Here is a 21,196-nt window from a genome sequence, read left to right on the forward strand (position 1 = left end):
GAGTAAGGATGGAGAAATTGGGGCCTGATTGCAAAGGAGTTGCACAAGGGATGCAGCGGGCCCAGCCGTGGCAGCAGTTTCGGGCCCAGCCGCAATGGCGGCAGGGTGAGGAGGCGGCTGGGCCACCATGAAGGGGATACGGCCCAGGAGGAGACAGGCCTGCTTTAAAGCTGGCCAGAAACCATGGGCGGGGGTGGGGGAAGAGAAGGACCAGCCGGGGTGGGAAACGGGGTGGGAAATACCACACAGATGTTCTGTGCAGGGTCGGCTAGCACAAATAGTATATATTTAAAAGTATCCATGTGATTGATGGCAATGCATGTAACAACAAGGACCAGAAACAACCATGATTACATCCCCCGCTGCTGCATATTAGATAGGACTACTTCTGCTTCAGTTAAAAGTCTTTTAACCTGTAGATATTTTCATGTTTAATTTTTAATCTTTATGCATCTATTGGAAAAAGTACAAAGAAGATATATAAAGAGATGGGCCTGAAGTGTCACCTTTGTAACCTAGCTTCTGTACCTTTGAAATGTAAAAAGATTTCATTCAAAGTTCTGTGATAAAAGAACAATTCAAGTTTTGTATTCCCTTTTTAAAAAAAACAACAACTAATGATTCCCCTGGAAGCAGAGTGCTTGCTTTTGTACAACTAGCAAACAATAGTGACCTTTGCCAGCAAACAGGTAATTGTTTATGGTAAAAGTTCAGTAAAATTGGGTTCTGTTCACATAACAATTCCTGACAGCTTTTATTTTCTAATTGGTTTCCTTTGCTCTTTTTTTCAAGGTCCAAGGGAAAATAAATATAGCTATTTGTCAACCCCCAGAATCTCTCCACTTTTCCTATGCCAAATACTTACTTGTCAAATCTTAAGGTTGAAATCTAGCTTTTCTCCATTAGGAACCTAGCTGTGATTGTATCTCCCTTTTCTTTTCCTATACTTTTAATGTTTGTTTGTTGCAGAAATGTACAAAAGAAAACAAATACTGTACAGTTAAAACACAGATCAGGCGCAATTATGATGCTTCATTTTTTTTTATCATTACTTCACTTAATTTAGAATTTTTGTAAATAAAATTACAAAATAAAAAATAAAAATTATTTTCAACCTTTCAGGTCTTATATATGCAGATTTTTGGCATTTTTTCAAAAAAGTAATCAGCATTCCATAAAGAAACTTTATAATTGAGATTAGCAAAGGCTTTTAGCTGGGAAGAGTTTGTCCTATACCAGCAGCTCTCAAATTTTGTCAATCCAACATTTATGTTTTGGAGGGTTCCTCCTTTTCCGTTTCTTGGCAATGTACATCTCCTGATCCAACTTTCTTTCTTTCCAAGCAGCTAATCTGGACTGAGGCCATAGCATTCAGGAAGATGGGTCATTCATTTCCATTGGTACCATTTCCCTAATTTAGAGCCTTCCTCATCCCCAGAAACTGCTACTGGCTGCCAAAGGGAACAAGATAGGGAGGCTTTTCTCATGACCAGCCTCACCCTGCCTGGGCTGCCCCAAGCAGGGCCGGATTAAGCCAGTGCAGGGCCTGTAGCATATGTTATAAAGGGGCCCTAATTTTTTTTAAAAATGCACATAAATATTAAAACATAAATTATTTACTTGCATAGTAAAGTAATTCAATTTTTTCATTTGCTATATTTTGGAGTATGGGAGACCAAGCCAAAAACTCACACTTACTACAACAGTGAACATTTATATAACATTTTTCAATCAAAATTCTCAAAGTGGTTTACATAGAAAAATAAAGAGTGGATAGATGCTTCTCTGTCTCCAAAGGGCTCACACTCTAAAAAGAAAAATGTGGTAGGCACCAGCAACAGCCACTGGACAGATGCTGTGCTGGGCCTTCTCTTAAAAGGCACATTTAGCAGAAAAGGGATATTTTGTCTAACATGGACCAAATAAAGCAGGTAAAGTTTTAACTTTAATTCCCAGTTGGAAGCTGGGCATGCGGGGCCCTCAAAAACGCGGGGCCCGTAGCAAATGCTACATTTGCTACTACGTTAATCCGCCTCTGGCCTCAAGCAGAACTGGGCTGGTCGTGAGAAGCAGTGGGATCATCATGGATCCCTCCATCCCTCTCCTGCCTAACCCTCTCAATAAACCCAAGAGATGGGAGCACAGAGCACCCGTCTGAAGGGGGAAATCTCCAATGCAACGCATGCTGAGCATTGCATTGAGCAATGCCTGGAGGCCGGAACAACAAGTGGGGGCACCCAAAAGAGAGTCCCTGAAGCTTCATGGATAGGGTGATGTTGAAGAAGGTATCCAGGTCCCAAGCCATTTCTGTTATTAAAGGAAACCACCTTCACCATAAATTGGTGTTCTTAGAAATAGACTGGGGACTAGGAATGAACACAAGCCTGTTCGTCACTTCTTTTCCAAGCACCGAACCTGCTTGAACACTGGCGTTTGAGTCAGCTCAACAGGAAGGGATGGACACTCTTATCTGCTCAACCCTGCATGATCACTTTCCCTCTGCTGGTGCTCATTTTAGAAACAGCTGTGTGGGTCTACAGTGCTGCTTCCTGCAAAACCTCACATCGACACACACATAGCCAGGGTGCAGACACACCACTCACTTGCATGGTCAGCATTGTGTTGCTGACTCCGGCCATGTGCGTGCCGACGCCACATGGGGCTGCAGGAAGCAGTGATGCAGCTTCTAAAGCTTTCTTTAGAAACGGCTGTTTCTAAAACGTGTGCCAGTGAGGGGAAAGTGGTGAGGTGGGGCGAGCAGGTAAAGAGCTCCTTACCTGCATCTTAAAGGTAGCCCTCCCTGCCCCACAAGGGAGTGCATGAACAGCTCATGCACATCCCTACTGGGGACCAGGGGAGACCTCTAGTGAGATATTTCTCAATGAGCGGTCCCAGTTAGCTGCCAATCAGCTGTGTTTGTTCATAACATTAACTGTTAATGTTAGTTCATAACAAACAGGGACTGTGTTAATTCAAAACACTAACTGCTGTTTTGACAGTCATCCTATAATCTCCACATACAATTTATTACAGTAGTCAATCCTGAAGATTAAAATAGTGGTGGTCCAGGAGAAACCACATTCCTTTGGCTCTGTCACACACAGCTATTGAGGTCAACAGATAGCGGGTGTGTCCAGTCGGTCTGCATTGAGGACAGATGCTCTGACCCATGGCCACTCCTTTATGGAGTTCCCCAGGGTTCAGTTCTTGCCCCTGTCCTCTTTAACATCTATATGAAGCTGCTGGGTCAGGTCATTTCCCAGTTTGGGGTGAGATTTCATCAGTACGCTGATGATACTCAGCTGTATATTGCCATCCCAGACCATTCAGGGGAAGTTGTTTGTGTGCTTGCTCTATCCCTGGAAGCTGTTAAGGTCTGGATGAATCAAAATAAGCTTAGACTGAATCCCACTAAGACTGAACTACTTTAGCCCTCATACTGGCCAACAGCTGGATGTGAACCTTGTTTTAGATGGGGTGGCGCTGCCCCAAAGGAGCTTGTTCGTGATTTGGGGGTCCTTTTGGACTCGCGCCTCCTGCTTGAACAGCAGGTGGAGGCCGCAGCCAGAAGTGCTTTTGCCAAGCTTCATCTGATTCGACTATTTATTTATTTATTTATTTATTTAACATATTTTATACTGTCGAAAACTGAAGTCTCTGGGCGGTTTATAAAAAGATAAAAACATTAAAACATTAGTTAAAAACAGAAACAAGAAATTTAAAACACAACAATTTAAAAATTTTTAAACAATATTTTAAAACAACATTAAAAACAATCAAAAACCCGTTGTAGCTTTCGATCGGGAAGCTACAATGGGTCCAGAATGCAGTGGCTCATTTACTTATGGGTGTCAGAAAATATGACAGGGTAACAACTCTTCTGTAGTCATTGCACTGGTTGCCTATTCGCTTCCGAGATCAATTGAAGGTCCTGGTTCTGACCTTCAAAGCCTTGCGGGGTTTGGCGCCTGTCTACCTACAGACCCGCCTCTCCCATCCAGTTACATCCCATATGGTCAGGTCATCTCAGATGGCCCTTTTGTCGGTCCCTGATTTCCGAGAGGTTCGGGGTGCTAGGACCCATGAAAGGGCCTTTTTGGTTGCTACCCTACTTCTCTGGAACTCCCTTCCCCTTCAGATTCATTTAGCCCCTTCCTTACTGATTTTTAAATTTCTATTGAAAACTTTTCTTTTTCGCCAGTCTTTTGCCCTGTAGTTTACCTATCTGGCTTTTTTCTTTTTTGTTAGTTTTATTTTATTTATTTTTATTTTTGCATTTTTATACCGCCTTTCGTTAAAATATAGCCCCAAGGCGGTTTACAAAAGTTAAAAACATACAATAAAAACACAATAAAAACAACATGCTAAGAATATAAAAACATATAAAAACAGGCATAAAACAATACAACAAATAAAAACACCCAGAAGCAGCAGTAAAAAACGATTATGTAAAAGCCTGGGTAAAAAGCCAAGTCTTTACAAGCTTTCTAAAAGCCATGATGGAGTCCGAGGAACGAATGGCCACTGGGAGAGCATTCCAGAGTCTGGGGGCAGCAACAGAGAAGGCCCTGTCCCGAGTGCACGACAGCCGGGCCTCTCTCATTGTCGGCACCCGGAGCAGGGCCCCCTCAGATGTCCTCGTCAAGCGGGCAGCAACCCTTGGGAGCAGGCGGTCCCTCAAATACCCCGGGCCCAAACCGTTTAGGGCTTTAAAGGTCAAAACCAGCACCTTGAATTGGACCCGGAAACGAACCGGTAGCCAGTGCAGCTCTTTCAAAATGAGGGTGATATGTTCCCAACGAGCAGCTCTGGATAAAACCCTCGCTGCCGCGTTTTGCACTAGCTGCAGTTTCCGGATATTCTTCAAGGGCAGCCCCACGTAGAGCGCATTACAGTAATCCAGCCGTGACGTGACTAAGGCGTGGGTAACCGTGGCCAGATCTGCCTTCTCGAGAAAGGGACGCAGCTGGCGCACCAGCCGAAGCCGTGCAAAGGCAACCCTGGCCACCGCCTCCACCTGAGCTTCCAAAAGCAGAGCCGGGTCCAGTAGTACCCCCAAGCTGCGTACTTGCTCCTTCAAGGGGAGTGCAACCCCATCCAGAACTGGTAAAATCTCCTCATCCCGATTGGCTCTCCTACTGACCAACAGTACCTCCGTCTTATCCGGATTCAATTTCAGTTTGTTAGCCCACATCCAACCCATCACGGCCTCCAGCCCCCGGTTCAGGACATCCACCGCCTCCCTAGGATCAGATGACAAGGAGAGATAGAGCTGAGTGTCATCCGCATATTGCTGACAACTCAGTCGAAATCCCCGGATGACCTCTCCCAGCGGCTTCATGTAGATGAAGTTACTTTAGTTTTTAATTTAGAATGTAATTTTAATGTTGTCTTGCTTTGCATGTTTTTGTACTCTGCCCAGAGTCTTTGAAGTGGGCGGTATATCAAATATTTCTAATAAATATAAATAAGTAAACAGAAAGGACAATGGGTGTGATCCAACTATCCCCTACTGTGTTCAGTCAACACACATTCTGATGTGTACAAAGGAGTCTGCCAAAGATCAACTAATTATTTTATTCATGGAAGGCAAGAACTGCTCTGGTTGAAGGTTAACAATGAAAGAGAAATGGAACTGTAGAACTATCATCCTAAAGGGGAAAGAATACTGCAAACAAATGTTTTTACTAGGTGAGCAGAGGGAAATCTCTTTCTATTTTTTGCTGGTTGAAGCCCCAAAGTACATTTCTAGTGCCATTTCATTGCATAGCCCCACACACTGCCTTAGCAATGATAAATGAGAGTAGAACTATAATGGCAACTTCAAATTGCTATCAGCACCTTAACCCCAACTGGAAAGGAAATGCCAACTGCTTGCAGAGTCCTGAATTGATGTCTGCTGTAAAGTCAATACAATAATTCAGAACAAAATATGTTCAATCACAATCTTTTGCCATTTGTCCACTTGCTCCACAAAGCTCTGAAAGTGGAATTGGCCCCACAATATCTATGCATATCAGAGGCAGAGGAGACTAACAGAAAGGTAACACATACAAACAATAACAGTTCCCTGTCGCTGTGGCATTTTTGATGGGCCTTGGGGTAGTACAGTAATCTCTGCTAACTGAGCAAACAGGCACCTTTTAAAGTGGTGATTCTCTTACAATGAGAAGGGGAGAGCAATTGGCCCTATCCATCCCTAGCATGGCATCCCTCCGGTGGCTGTTGCCGGTATATCCCTTGTATTTCTGTTGAAACTGTGAGCCCCGTGGAGACAGTGCAACACCTTATTTATTTTTCTATGTAAACTGCTGAAAACCAGTATATAAATATTAATAACAATTCTCTCACACACACCGACGCCTTTGTAGCTCTTGATGGGTTGGCTGATGGTAAAGGCCAGCATACAGACCACTGTATGCATTATTCTCTTCTGAACATGGAATATTTATTTATAGAAAACAAACGGACCCACCTGTGTTTATGGAATTTTGGATAACATCTATAAAAAGCAACCACAAAAGAAACTTTATATAGAAAACTGTTATATAACGAGTTTCAAGGGGGCTAATATGCTGGTCCTGTGGAAGCCTGGTTGACCTCTGGAATTAGGAAATGACCTGGGCAGTTGATAACATGACCTGTAACCCATAACTACAGTTCTGGTTTTCCGGGATCCTATTTTGATCAAAGATCAAACATAAAGTTCAAAACAAACAACAAAACAAAACTATTACATCCAACTGGATCATGACTGTGTCAATTGTTGTTGTGTTTTCATTGATGCTACACAGAATTTAGGGCTCTACACATGATCAGTGTGAAGAGACGAAAGGGGTTCTGCACAGACGATCACTTACCCTTCTTCGGGCTGTCAGATCCCCCGCCCAGATGAGCAGCAGCTTGGCTCCGGTGCTCCCGCACCTGGCCATGGCTTGCTTGACAGATCCGGGGGTTGGGCAACGGGAAGAGCCGCTGCGTGACACCCACACCCACCAAGCCCCAGTAATGCAGTGTATGAGTGTGTGGTGCATTTCTGGGATCCCACCTCTTTCAGTGTGCCCACCACAGACACACTATGAAAAGAACGAGGTTAACGGAGCACTTGCTCCATTGACCTTGTTTAACAGGGTAGCTACATAAGTGGGCTTGCCACAGTGGAACCCCAGGCTAGCCCTCATAGAGGGGAAATATATATTTTTACCGGAGTTAATGGGGCATGGGACATGGCCTTTTTAGTAGCTGCACCACCCAGATAATGGGATGCCCTCCCTCCTTAGGCTTGATTGCTCCCATCACTGTTAAATGGGGGGTTAAAACATCCCCCCCACTGGTATTTTGTTGATTTTATGGCCCTTGGGCCTTTGACTGCTCTCTGGCTTTAATGTTCTGAAATATTTTTAGTATATTGGCTCTACAATTTTATTATGTATTAGTGGTAACACGGTTTTATGGAATGTTGTTAGTCACCTTGATAGTCCTTTCAATGGGGCAGAAAGGTGGGACACAAGTGCTTCAAATAAACAAACAAATAATAGAAGTGTTAAAACAAGAACATCCAATTATCAATGAAAAAGAGCAGTAAAATTACAAAAAAACCCCAAACTTCACAGCTAAGCAAGGCAACATAACAGCAGGCAAAAACTATTCAGAATATTTGAAATACCTTGGAAAATGCTCTAGCATATCAATGGTGATTTATGTGAACAATTCTTTACACAATCTTTTATGAGAAAAGTGAACTTATTCCTTTCTTTCTGCTATAAAACATACAGCTGGAACCTAGAGATGTTCCTTAAGGATACCCATTCTTGAGTATGCCCACTGTGACACTGAATTGTTTGTTCTTCGGAAGATCCCCATGCCACATAAGAAATTCTATTTAAAGGGATCTTTGGTTGAAAAATGATTTTCCAAAGTGTGGAAGGCTACTGTTTGAAAAGCACAAGTCCTTTGACACATAAAATTCTACTTGCATGGGGTTTTTGTTTGTTTGTTTGTTTTTGGCTCTTAGGACTAGGGATGTGTGAAACGATTCTGGTACAAAATGATTTGTACCCGAATCTGGCTGATTCAGGTGATTTGTAGACCAAATTAATAATAATAATAATAATAATAATAATAATAATAATAATAATAATAATAATAATAATAATAAAAAATCACCCCTGAGCTCAATTGCCCAGATTCAGGTACAAAACAAATCACCCCATATTTGGACCTGAAAAATTTGGCAATTCGGACCTGCATTTTGTAGCCAAAGTGGGTTGGGTGATAGTGCCCAATGGGTGGTAGGTACTATCCAAATTTCAAAGAAATTGGGCAAAGGGGGTGATGTTTAAAGAATTTCTGAAGTTGGTGCATCTTTAAACTTCCCCATGGGGAATAATGGGGATTTCATCAGGGTGGCCCAGAATGGGTTGTGGTGAGGATACTGCCCAATGGGTGCAAGGAAGCTACAACCCATATTTCAAAGAAATTGGGCAAAGGGGTGTTTTAATTTGTTTTTTGAAGTTGGCTATTTGGGGGGCAGATGTTGGGCAGAAAAGGGATTTTGGGGGCAGAAAAGTGGGTCAGGTGGTAGTGCCCCAATAGGTGCCTGCTACCACCCTGATTTCAAAGAAATTGGTGAAAGGATTGATTTATAAAGAATTTCTGAAGTGGGCACGTCTTTAAGCTTTTCCCCAATAGGGAATAATGGGGAATTTCAGCAGCCCCATAACTACAATTGGGGGGCACCAGGGTGGCTTGGAGCAGGTGGTGGTGTAGTGCACATAGGGTGCCAACTACCTACAGAACAACAAGCCATGGGGCGCTGGGTTTTGTTGTTTTCAATGTCTCAGACGTTCTAAGAGTAGATTCTCTGGTAAGAAATGAGAAAATTTACTCTCATTTCCTACCAGAGAATCAACTCCCAGAACACCTCAGACATTGAAAACAACAAAACTCCATGGGCTTGTGGGTTTGTTGACACTCTGTGTGTAGTACTCCACAATTTCAAAGGAAATGGGGCCCTTCTGAGCCCCTGTACCATCTTGGAAGGCATGCACACAGTGCTGGGAAGTCCTAGGGCTCTCCTCTGAGAGCTCCTAAAAGAGGGCTCCTTCTCTCTTTTAAGGCCCTCCCAGCACTGAGAAAAGTGCAGGACTGTGTGGAGGTCAGCACAGTGGGAAATGGCTCTCACGCTGGAAGTTTTTTGCCAAACTGGACCCCTGTTTAAAAAATAATGAAAACCACCAATATAATGGATAGGAAGGGCAACTGTTTTCTTACCTAAGCACCTTGTTTCAGTTCCACTCCATAGTCCAGCAGAGAGACATTCCCGTACAGCTGAACCCACCAGCATAAATCCCAAGTCACAAGTAAAAATTGCCGTCGAGCCATATGTGATCTGAGTTCCAATTTTATTCCCATTTGGAGGGATGGGAAGTTCTCCACAGGAAATAACTTAGAAGTTAAAACAAGAAGAAATATACTGAAGCATCATATCTGATTGTAAACATTCAGTATTCATTTTCCAGTGATAGAAATTAAAATGCTAGTTGCCTTAGTTATGAGTGGTATATAGTGACAACTGCTTGCAACATTCTATTGATAAACCGAAGAATATGACAACTTCAGGCATATAGTTTATAGAAAAATGATTCAATTGTGTTCAATTAAATAATAGATGTAATGCTCACTTTTCTATGTTCATGACTCTCAGCTTGTCTACTGAAAGATATAAACATGTCCTTGAAAACTGTACAGTGCAGAGGCTACAATTGGTAAATGACAGCCTATCTATCTCTCCCTCTCTCTATATTTCTGTTCTGCCTGACATTTGCATCCCTAGGACATAAGTTAAAATGCAATATAAAAACAGAATAACATGATTAAAACAATGATGATATAAAATCAGTTATATCAGTTTCTCCGGAGTTGGAAAACTTTGTTTTTAACAAGGAAGTGCATTCCAGAACCCAAGGGCAGCCACAGAGAAGGCCCAGTCCCGGGTAACCACCAACCAAGCTGGAGGTAGCCATAACTGGACCTCCCCAGATGGTCTTAATAAGCAGGAATGTTCATGACAAAAGAGATGCTCTCTTAAATATCCAGTTCAGGGCTTTGTAGGTAATAAGCAGCACTTTGCATTTCATTCGGAAACATATCAGCAGCCAGTGAAGTTCTTAAAAGTGCAGTTCTTTTAAGATCGGTGGTATATGGTCTCTTCAGGTTATCCTGGAGACCAGTCTGGCTGCCGCATTTTGCAACAACTGTAGTTTCCACACTACATACAAAGGAGGCCCCACACAGAGTGCATTACAGTAGTCTAGCCTGGAGGTTATATATACCACTGTTTTAAGATTTCCCTCAAGAAATGGGTATAGCTGACATATCATATTATGCATATTAATCAACATCAATATGGGTTGCTGTCGTCCTCCATGTCCTCTCTGTTGAGTAAACCAGAATTAGTCATATGAGTTTTAAGAGGACTTCACAGAGATAACTTTAAGGTAAACAGTTTGAGTAATACAGCCATTGAGAAGGTTTCTCAGGTGTCAGACCTCAGATGAGAGTTTAGAGGTGAAAAGTCAGTGGGTGGGAAGCTACAACTTTTGGGCCCATCTCGGCTACCATGAGCATAGCTGAAAGTAGATGAATGGGAAAGGTGATGGAGATGGAAGTCCTGATAACTCGGACAAACAGAATACTCACTTTGGCAATATGGTCTCTCATTTCTCCAACTCCAAGTTCCATTGGCGAGACATTCAATGGATTCTGGTCCTAACCCATGGTATCCAGGATCACAGCTAAAAACAACTTTAGTTTTGTACTCATAGTGAGAGCCATTCACTATTCGCCACCTTCCATGTTCCAAGGTGAAAGAATTAATGCTTGGACATGTAACAACTTTAGAAAGAAAGATACAAAGAAAGAAAGGCAGTATTACAGTTCCATATTTTCATAAGGGAAAAATTAACAAACACAGGCAAAAGTTGTGTTGGCCTTGAATTCTAATCAGAGTGAGTTCATGTGTTGGGGTTATGACATTATCTGGGTTCATGACCCAAACAGCTCCACAGTGGTTTTCATGAAACAGTTAACTTGGATCTGAGCCAAATTTAAGCCTAGGAAAAATATTCTGTATTTTATTTCTTCTCTTCAGATTTTGATGATTAGTATCCAGATTTATTTTGCTGCTCAAAATAATTACTTCATGGATTAGGTTTTACAGCAGAAAAATGCTATATTTATTTGGTTAGCAATATAATCCTTATATAAGCACTTTGGATCCTTTTGGATTATGAACGTATTTCATCACTTGTCTTGATGCTGTCATCTTCCTCTTACAAATAGGGAACTCCTTTAACATTCCCATTTAGTGGGATTTTCATGCCAGCCAAACAGTAATATTAAGGGCTATCACAACTACCCCTTGTGCCGGAATATGATCTGGTTATGGCTCATGAGGGTCCTTTTCCTCAATATTGACCTTCAGTTGATATGGGCAAAAAATAGCAAATCTTTTTACTTGGGGCAAAAGTTTAGAATCACAATAATTGATTACTTCTGTAGTGCTTATAACTTAAGATGTACTATCCCATGATAGAAACAATGACAAAACTCTTGAGACTGAGAGATATGTGTAATTAACCAATAATATATGGACCTTGGTATTATGATGGCATCTGGAAGGGAGCTAGAGAAGGGAGCTAGAGTCCTTCCCAAGACTGGCCAGGGCAGTAGGGCAGGGCAGCTAATCATCCCTAAGGACGATAGACAAAAAGGGCTACTGTTGTTGGATGCATTTACTGTTGGGTGCATTTATAGCCAACTCTCACCTTTTGAATTATAGCAGGCATATAATCTAACTAGCCAAAAATATGCATGTTTACTCAGAAGTAAGTCCCACTGAGTCCACTGAGGCTTACTCCCAGCCCCAGGCACCCAGGTAAGTGTGCACAGGCTATAAGCAAATGAAATAAATAGTTGGGTTGGCCTCAGCCAGTGCTGGGTAAACTCTGCTCTCTGCAGGTCTGAGGGAGACAAGGTAGGCCACAACATACCCACACACACCCTATCTTACAGAAAAGCTAAGCAAATAAAAAATATGTCACCTAGTGTTCCAATAATAAATGCAAAGATTCCATATTTTCTACAAAAAGTCAATATTTGTTACATCCTCCTCATCTCCTTAGGAAATAATATGAGCTATCTTTATCAGTGTTCCATAACTGAATTCCAGAAATGCCCTATAGTTTTTACACTGTTCAATAATTAATTATTAGATTTCTTTCTCTTTTCATTCAACTGCATGCATGATTGTGATAAACTCATTTTAACAATCTTTATTGTTAAACTTTATTGTTTACCTATTAGATAAGCATATGTAAGCGTGCCCCTAAAAAGTAGGCATCCTTGATTCCCCCCATCTTAGAAACACTATCAGGGTTCTTGCAGCGATCTGCTTATCGGACCATCAAAAAGGGACCCTGATTTAATTCCTTTGAATCAACACAACACTGCCATCGTAGGTTAGAAGCCTTTTTCTCCTATTTGAATTTTCCATAGGGCAGGGGCATAGCAAGGTTGGAGGGGGCCCAGAGACAATATTTTAAAATGCCCCCCGCCCCACTGAAGCTCAGCTCATGAAGTAAAGAAATCTTAAATGAGGCTGAATAATGGTAACACAAAGCATAGTAAAATTTATATCCATCTATCTATCTATCTATCTATAGACAGAGATAGAGATAGAGATATATACCTATGTGCCACAATAGAACATCATCTTCCATTATTTTTGAAAAGATTGTGTAAACTGTGGACAATGCAAGTCATTTAATGGTACTAGAGAAAGACATGCTGTTCTGGTAGCTCCAGGTCTTAACACTCACATCAATTTTGAAGGATAAATACAACTGAAGAAAGCCCGGGCGGGTGTGCAGCTGGGGGAGTCAGTCAAGTGACTTGCCTCTCCTCCCACCAAAGCAGTGGGCCCCCAGACAACTGCCTCCCTTTGCCCTATTATACTTATGCCCTTGCCACAGGGCATTATCTGCTTAATCTCCTCCACAGTGCTATTATGTCCCAGTGGCCTAAACTTGGAGAGTTGTAAAGCTTCTGGTGCTCTCCCTCTCACAAGCCCGGGTCTGCAACATGTGGTTTAGATAATCCCCAAAATTCTGACAGTCTTTTCTGCAGCTTTTGTTTTCACTTATCTGGAATAATTTTATTTAAATCCCATCTTGGCTATGACTATACTAGGAGACTATCAAGCAAGGTCCCTCTCTAAGTCTGCCACCTATCTCCGGAACAGGAAGCATGATGACTTAGCTCAGAGGACTGTTGGTACATTTATTTGAAATGATAAAATATTAAAAAATAAGGAGAATTGTTACAGGCATAGTAGACACTGCTCGCAAAAAAGTAATATGTGAATGACTAAGTAATAGCATCCCAATCCTACTTTAAAGTAAATATAACTGAGTTGGAATTTAATTCCAAATAAGTCTGTTTAGGAAGGGAACTATGTGTGGCAGGTGATTACTAAAACTGAACCAAAATTTGTCCTTAATCTGGGGAGATATGCAGAGTGAAAAGCATCAAAACCACTTTGGTCTCAACTTTTTTTTGCCCTTCAGTGAGGGCAGAAAGTACTGCCTTCTCTGATTAACTTCAGAACAATGCTATCAAAAAGATGTTGAAGATTCAGTGCAGTATAGTGGTTAGAGTGCTGGACTAAGAACTGGGAGACTTTGATTCCATTCTCCATACACCCATGAAGCTCATTAGAAAACTAGTCACTATATCTCTCATCCTAGGCTATTTCACAGGGTTGTTGTGAGAATAAAATGGGGAGCAGCAGAACCATGAACACGCCACACTGAACTCTGAAGAAAGCATGGGATAAAATGTAATAAATTCTGAAGCCAATCAAGAGCCAATCAAGCCATCTGAAGCCAAACATGCCAATTAAGGCATGCTTCGTGCTCTCACTGTGAGGAGCTGGGGGGGGGGCCGAATTATGACTGCCAGCCTCCAGAAGAAGTACCACTGGTAGCAGCAAGTTTAACACCATTTTGCCTTACACCACCCAATGAAAAGATCCAAAATGTCCTTCCAGCTTTGCAACCTGCAAAAATTTCAGTCATTTCTGCTAGCTCAATATTGCCCACTTTGGGGGGTGGTGGCTATTTTTAAATATTATAGTTGAGCCTTTAAAACAAACACACTGGATACCTCTGCTCTGGTCAGGGCAGTGTACCAATTTATAATCAGAATAGAATTAAGACATTTACTCTTTGTTCTAGGGTAAACACTATGGACAGATTTCTACTTTGCTGAATTGTTAATTATCTTCACCACCCATCCTGTTTTCCATGACTTTTTAGTAATCAAGGGATTTGTCTTGCTTGCTTTCTTATTTAAAATATTTAATCAGTTGATTGCTGAGTAGTTTACAATATACAAAAATAGTAAACGACAATAATTAAAAGTCTCTTTAATCTCAATAAAACAACCCTCTCATAAACAAATACTTTGAAAGTAACTAAAAACAACTATAAAAGTTTGACAGAAACTATTTTCCTGAGGGATTACAGTGTGGCTTCATAAGGTCAGGGAGCAAGACTATTTCAGAGATTTTAACTACTTCATAGTGATTCTATGGTTGTATATTTTCTGAAAAGAAAATGTGTAACTTAAGGTCAGCAGGATGTTTTACAGAAAGGGCTTCCCCCCCTGAATCCACTCCTGATTGGAGGGTGCCAGTCCACATATTCGCTGGATTTAACCCGACCTCCCTGTAGGCTCTCAGGGACCAGGACAGACAGGGCTTTGTTTTTCTCTGAAGGGAGTCTGCAAATTCTGGCTTAGCCCGAATTATGTCCAGGGTAAAAAAATCTTCAATTTCCAGCAGCTTTTGAAAAAACCTCCAGGGCTTCTGCTTTCTCCGAAGGTGTTGATGGAGGTGCTGATGGCTATGCGAATGGTCCATCTAATCCCTTGAATTAAAATGCCTGGAAATCGCTCTTCAGATACCTCGAGGCAGAGAGCCATGTGTGAAAAACCTCCAGCTGCAAGCTTTCTACAGATGCAAGTTTTCTACAGATCCTATTCCCCCATAGGAGTATAGGAAATTCAAGATGTGATGCTGAGTATTACACTTTGTGTACTGGGAACTTTTCCTGCCTAAGGCCCAACAGCTCTGTTCTTGTGGAATTCCCATTCATTTCAAAGTTGATAAAAGCACATTCTTGGTGGACCATCTCTTTTAATATTTTTGTTACCATGTTGATTTTTCCCCACTGTTTACAGGATGCTTCATAGTGCACCATAAACAGCTACCATTAAAAATATACATCAACATTTCAGATAAATAAATACCCAAATGCAAATTCTTGAATCTTAAATTTATAGCTTTAATTGTTGAAAAGAAAACAGAATAAGCTTTTTCAGCCTGAAAAGTATTCCTAGATTATCCTTACCTACACAACGAGGTGTTTTATTATGGTTGCTCCATGTGCCATCTGGTTGGCAGACTGCAGTAGTTAGTTCCTTGGATGATAGCCTATACCCATCATTGCAAAAATAAGTAACCCGGGTGCCTACTAAATAATCTGTAGTTAATATCCCACCATTCACAGGAGCTTTTGGAATCCCACAAGAGATTGCTGAAAATTCAAAACAAAGACACAGGTAGAAAAAAAATGCACCTGAATAGTATTTTCTGTTGTCTGTTCTTTTCAAAATTCAAAACACATGTGCAATCAGAACATTTTCCAACATTTGCAAGAAAAAATAAGCAATAATTAAGCACAACACTCTCATTTCCTTTTCCTCCCCATGCTTCTACAACTGTTCCACACAGCTCATCAGTTTGCTTCTGTACCAGATTGTCTTAAGTATGCATTTACCGTTTATAGTGTATGCATTAAGGGTAAGCCCTACTGAACACAATAGGATTTCTAAGTGAATATGTACCCAATCATATGAATGCAGACTGGGAACAACATAGTATACAAATACCAAAATACCTTGGGCCCTTGTGGCGATCTAGCATGTGGATGCAACTCCTCTGCAGTGGTGATCACATTCAGAATGAAAGTTATTGCAAAGGGATTTGCTCAGCAAAAGCTCACCAGCCATGGACCTCTCTTGTTTTTCCACCCCTGCCCTCAATTATGCTGATCCTTATGCCTAGAACAGTTGCCTACCATTCCATCCATCAAGCAAATGTCCTCAGCTCTGTTTCTGTAAAGCCTTTCGCAGATCACAGCAGATTCATACTCTGCGTGCTCTCTGCCATCAGCTAGCTTTATCCATCCCACATCCCTGCTGCTTAAAAAAAAAATCAAAACAATCAAGCCCCTTCCTATCCTTTCACATTTCTCCAGACTGACCAATTAGTCTATAAGCTCTCTTGGCAGAAAACTGTAACATTTCTTTGTTCTCTTCAGGGCACTGCATAACCTCGGTGCTAAACAAACATTCAGTTAGAGTAGTAGTCATAGTACTTGTAGAAATAGTCCTCTTTGAAGTAGAGTAAAAACAGCTTTAGCTACAAAGCAAGAATCTTGCAGGAAGGTGAGCCAAGGCAAGTCATGTACAAGGTTCCTCTGTGTTGTTTGCCCTACCTTTTGAACACGATTTGCTTTAGCTTGCTTAATAAAGTTATAGTGCCCTTTCTTTTATCCAGTAACAACATCACTTTCTATTTCCTCTCCTGGTTCTCCTAGCAAACTAATATTTTTCCAGATATTATTACACTCCATATATTTCCTCATAAAGGTTTTTCAGTATTCTGTCTCTCAAAAGTGCTACTTATCTGAGAAAAAATATGAACTGCTGTGGCAGACTACATGGAACAGTGCAATTTTAACATGGAGGTCACCACGTTCTATATATCCCCGCCCCCCTTTTCACATGCCAATCAGTGCAGACATGGTGACTACACTGAAAAGTAGGGATGTGCAAATTGATTCCGGTACAAATTGATTTGTACCCAAATCTAGCTCATTCGGGTGATTCGGAGAAAGAAAAAATTGCCCCTGTGGTCCATTGTCTAGATTCAGGTCCAAATTGAATTGCACCAGATTCAATTCAAATCAATTCAAGATTTGTTTTCCTCCAATTAATTTCCCCAGAGTACCAGCTTTCTTTCTTTCTTTTAAAGCTAAGCTTTAGCCTTCTAGAAGTGGAGTTATGGAGGAAAATGTGTGGTCACTACTTTTCAAGTGTTTGTATTCTTTGGTGTATAATAACTTTTCCTCAATGAATCTCTATGAGGATTCATTACATACCTTCATTTCTTCTATTCATTTTGACTGTCTTTGGACAGTGCCAACTGCCATGTTCCAACTACACCCCCTCCCACTCACAAGGCAGTGGGGTACTACTCAGTTATGTCCTAGGAATTTTTTCAAGTGTTTAGACTCTTTGGTATCTAATAACCTTTCCTCATAATGAATCCCTGTGAGGATTCATTACACAACAAAGAGTCTAAACACCTCAAAAATTCCTAAAAGATAAACTGAGTACACAGTGGCTTGCGGGTTGGGAGGTAGTTGGCACATGGGATGCCACTAATTCCCCAGCCCCACCCACAAACAGTGGGGTCAAAATGAACAGAAGAAATGAAGGTATGTAATGAAGACACCAAAGAATCTAAACAGTTCAAAAAATCCTAAAAAATAAACTGAGTACCCCAGGGTTTGTGTGTGTGTGTGTGTGTGTGTGTGTGTGTGTGTGTGTGTGTGTGAGTGAGTGTTTGGGGTGTGTATAGTAGATGGAAGTGTCATTTGCCATTCTGAAACCTCCTAATTTTGCTGCCTTCCTGGGACTGCAAAAACAATAGATTCACTTAGGCCACAATACATGGTCTAGACCAGGCTTCCCCAACCTGCGGCCCTCCAGGTATTGCTGAACTACAACTCCCAGCATACCCAGCCACAATTGTGGCTAGGAATGCTGGAAGTTGTAGTTCAGCAACATCTGGAGGGCCGCAGGTTGGAGAAGCCTGGTCTAGATCAGGATTTTTCTTTACTCTTGTGTTGTTTAAAATTAAACTTGGCTAATGGACTGCATTTGACTTGATGGGTCAAACATTGTGTAGACTGGTTTAAAACATTATCACAGACATGGTGACTGCACTGAAAAGTAGGGATGTGCAAATTGATTCCGGTACAAATTGATTTGTACCCAAACCTAGCTCATTCGGGTGATTCGGAGAAAGAAAAAATTGCCCCTGTGGTCCATTGTCTAGATTCATGTCCAAATTGAATTGCACCAGATTCAATTCAAATCAATTCAAGATTTGTTTTCCTCCAATTAATTTCCCCAGAGTACCAGCTTTCTTTCTTTCTTTTAAAGCTAAGCTTTAGCCTTCTAGAAGTGGAGTTATGGAGGAAAATGTGTGGTCACTACTTTTCAAGTGTTTGTATTCTTTGGTGTATAATAACTTTTCCTCAATGAATCTCTATGAGGATTCATTACATACCTTCATTTCTTCTATTCATTTTGACTGTCTTTGGACAGTGCCAACTGCCATGTTCCAACTACACCCCCTCCCACTCACAAGGCAGTGGGGTACTACTCAGTTATGTCCTAGGAATTTTTTCAAGTGTTTAGACTCTTTGGTATCTAATAACCTTTCCTCATAATGAATCCCTGTTAGGATTCATTACACAACAAAGAGTCTAAACACCTCAAAAATTCCTAAAAGATAAACTGAGTACACAGTGGCTTGCGGGTTAGGAGGTAGTTGGCACATGGGATGCCACTAATTCCCCAGCCCCACCCACAAACAGTGGGTTCAAAATGAACAGAAGAAATGAAGGTATGTAATGAAGACACCAAAGAATCTAAACAGTTCAAAAAATCCTAAAAAATAAACTGAGTACCCCAGGGTTTGTGTGTGTGTGTGTGTGTGTGTGTGTGAGTGTTTGGGGTGTGTATAGTAGATGGAAGTGTCATTTGCCATTCTGAAACCTCCTAATTTTGCTGCCTTCCTGGGACTGCAAAAACAATAGATTCACTTAGGCCACAATACATGGTCTAGACCAGGCTTCCCCAACCTGCGGCCCTCCAGGTATTGCTGAACTACAACTCCCAGCATACCCAGCCACAATTGTGGCTAGGAATGCTGGAAGTTGTAGTTCAGCAACATCTGGAGGGCCGCAGGTTGGGGAAGCCTGGTCTAGATCAGGATTTTTCTTTACTCTTGTGTTGTTTAAAATTAAACTTGGCTAATGGACTGCATTTGACTTGATGGGTCAAACATTGTGTAGACTGGTTTAAAACATTATCACAGAAGAAATGAAATCAAAATTGAAATGAGGTTCTCACATACGTAGATGGGAAAAGTTTTGCAACTAATATTAATAGATATTGCCACTAACACGACTTCTGACATAAATTTTGTTCAAAATATGGGATGGAATTCTTCTACCTAAAACCTCTGTAATTCAGATCAAAGGCTTATTCTTGAAAACGACTTATGAGAAATTAGCATAGAGACAATTTCAATCTCACATCTCTCCAAAGGGTCAGGAGGAACATATATGTGGTCTTGCATTTAAGTAGGAAAAGTATCTGGATGGCATTTCTCTAATGAGGGTCTGCACTCTCCCACTCATGTCATCAGTTATTTCTAAGAAGCTAGTATGAATAGTAAAATAGCATTAACAACTTTGTTTTTCATACAAAGTAGCAGTAACAAAATGGCAAATGCTCTCATTTTTAAGAAATTGCATTTTAAAAAAGCTTACTAACAAGGATTTTTCATTAATAGTTATCTGTCATAATAATTTTTTGTCAACAAGATAACATAATTATTTCCCCCCCAGATTATTCACAAATAGTTAACAATACATCATTTTAAAACAGAATTCCGATGCTATGGAATAAATAAAAATAACCAAGGCTTTTCTTTAAATCTGCAAAACTTTGACTTAAGAACAAAACTACACAATGCATCTGACTCTCAACAATCAAAAACGGAATACATACACACAGAGACATATATACAGTATACATATAAATGGTCTAATGTATGGTAGAATTTTCACTTGTGAAATATGTATCACCAACTTTAGTAATGAAGTGTAAATTTTTTGAATTAAACACATATATGAACTTTCCTAAAGTATCTGTAAAGTCTGTACACAGAATTGTTCTGTCACGAACCTGTAATATTAACAGGTTTCTGTGCAAAAACCACCCTGAGCCATTTTTGGATGGGTGGTATATAAATAAAATAAATATTAATACAGTAGAAAAGCTTGGGGGAAATACACACTGAAGATATGCAAACAGCCTTCTGAGGCTCATGGGAACTCAAATGAGGTCACTTAATCCTTACATGAACAAAGTCTTGCAGATGAACTCAGTTCCATGTGCACACACCCAATGTATATGGAGTTGTCCCCACTACTGAGGTACTGTAGCATCTATGGAGTGTCAAATGGTGTGCTGATTCTAATTTGTAATGAAACAGTGCTTACCTTGACAGGCTGGGACAGGTGCATCCCATGCATGATATCCATTGGGGGATTTCCTACACACAGCAGTGCTTTTCCCAACAAGCCGGAATCCTCGGTCACAAGTCCAACGAACCACACTGTTGAGCTGCCCACCTGTTTGACTAACAATGAATCCATGAGGTGGTGACTCTGGAGTGCTGCAGTAAAGAGCTTTAAAAACAAAGCAAAGAATGCATTTTTTCTTCTATTAAGCTATTTAACTGCAAGTATTTTATTATGAGGAACTGCAGTATCTGGTGATAAAAGTAAAGTTCCTGAGGGCTCCTTGAGTGGAAGGGGCAACAGAGAAAGATTCAAGCAGAAGGGAGGAAATAACAGATGTGCAGGCTTTGGTCACATCCCTGTCCATACATGGACATTATGGGGAAAGAGCACAGAGGTCTCCTAGCATTGTCAAGTTCAAAGGGGTGTGTGGTATGGCTGTAGCCAGCCTACCCCATAGAAAAAAATGTAACTAGGCTCTGACACTCAGCCAGGGTCATTGTGGATGTTTCTTGCACCTTTTGTTTGTTTGTTTTGGCAACAAAGACATCCTATACGGGGCAGTGATTCAGGAAAGCAACATGTTCTGACAATTAAGCATTAAAACTGAATGGGATATAGCAGTCCGTAATATTGTGGGGTTGGTTTTTTTTTTCACGATTAAAGCTTTGGTTTGTTTCCATACT

General features: G+C 41.0%; 1 protein-coding gene across 7 annotated transcripts in view; it reads right to left on the minus strand.

Annotated features, from left to right (window-relative positions):
- Positions 1 to 21,196, minus strand: part of CSMD3 (CUB and Sushi multiple domains 3) — a 1,041,917-nt gene that overhangs the window by 108,611 nt on the left and 912,110 nt on the right. For all 7 annotated transcript variants that reach the window (XR_008306202.1, XM_053246219.1, XM_053246218.1 and 4 more), the window contains 4 exons: positions 20,490 to 20,678; positions 15,474 to 15,659; positions 10,702 to 10,896; positions 9,274 to 9,447 (listed from right to left, as the gene is read on the minus strand). Coding sequence is in view for 6 of the 7 variants with exons in the window: in XM_053246219.1 (XP_053102194.1) it covers positions 9,274 to 9,447; positions 10,702 to 10,896; positions 15,474 to 15,659; positions 20,490 to 20,678 (744 nt within the window). In the remaining variant the exon portion in view is untranslated. The remainder of the gene's footprint in view (positions 1 to 9,273; positions 9,448 to 10,701; positions 10,897 to 15,473; positions 15,660 to 20,489; positions 20,679 to 21,196) is intronic.

Source organism: Hemicordylus capensis, chromosome 4, assembly GCF_027244095.1.
Source record: "Hemicordylus capensis ecotype Gifberg chromosome 4, rHemCap1.1.pri, whole genome shotgun sequence".
Taxonomy (NCBI): domain Eukaryota; kingdom Metazoa; phylum Chordata; class Lepidosauria; order Squamata; family Cordylidae; genus Hemicordylus; species Hemicordylus capensis.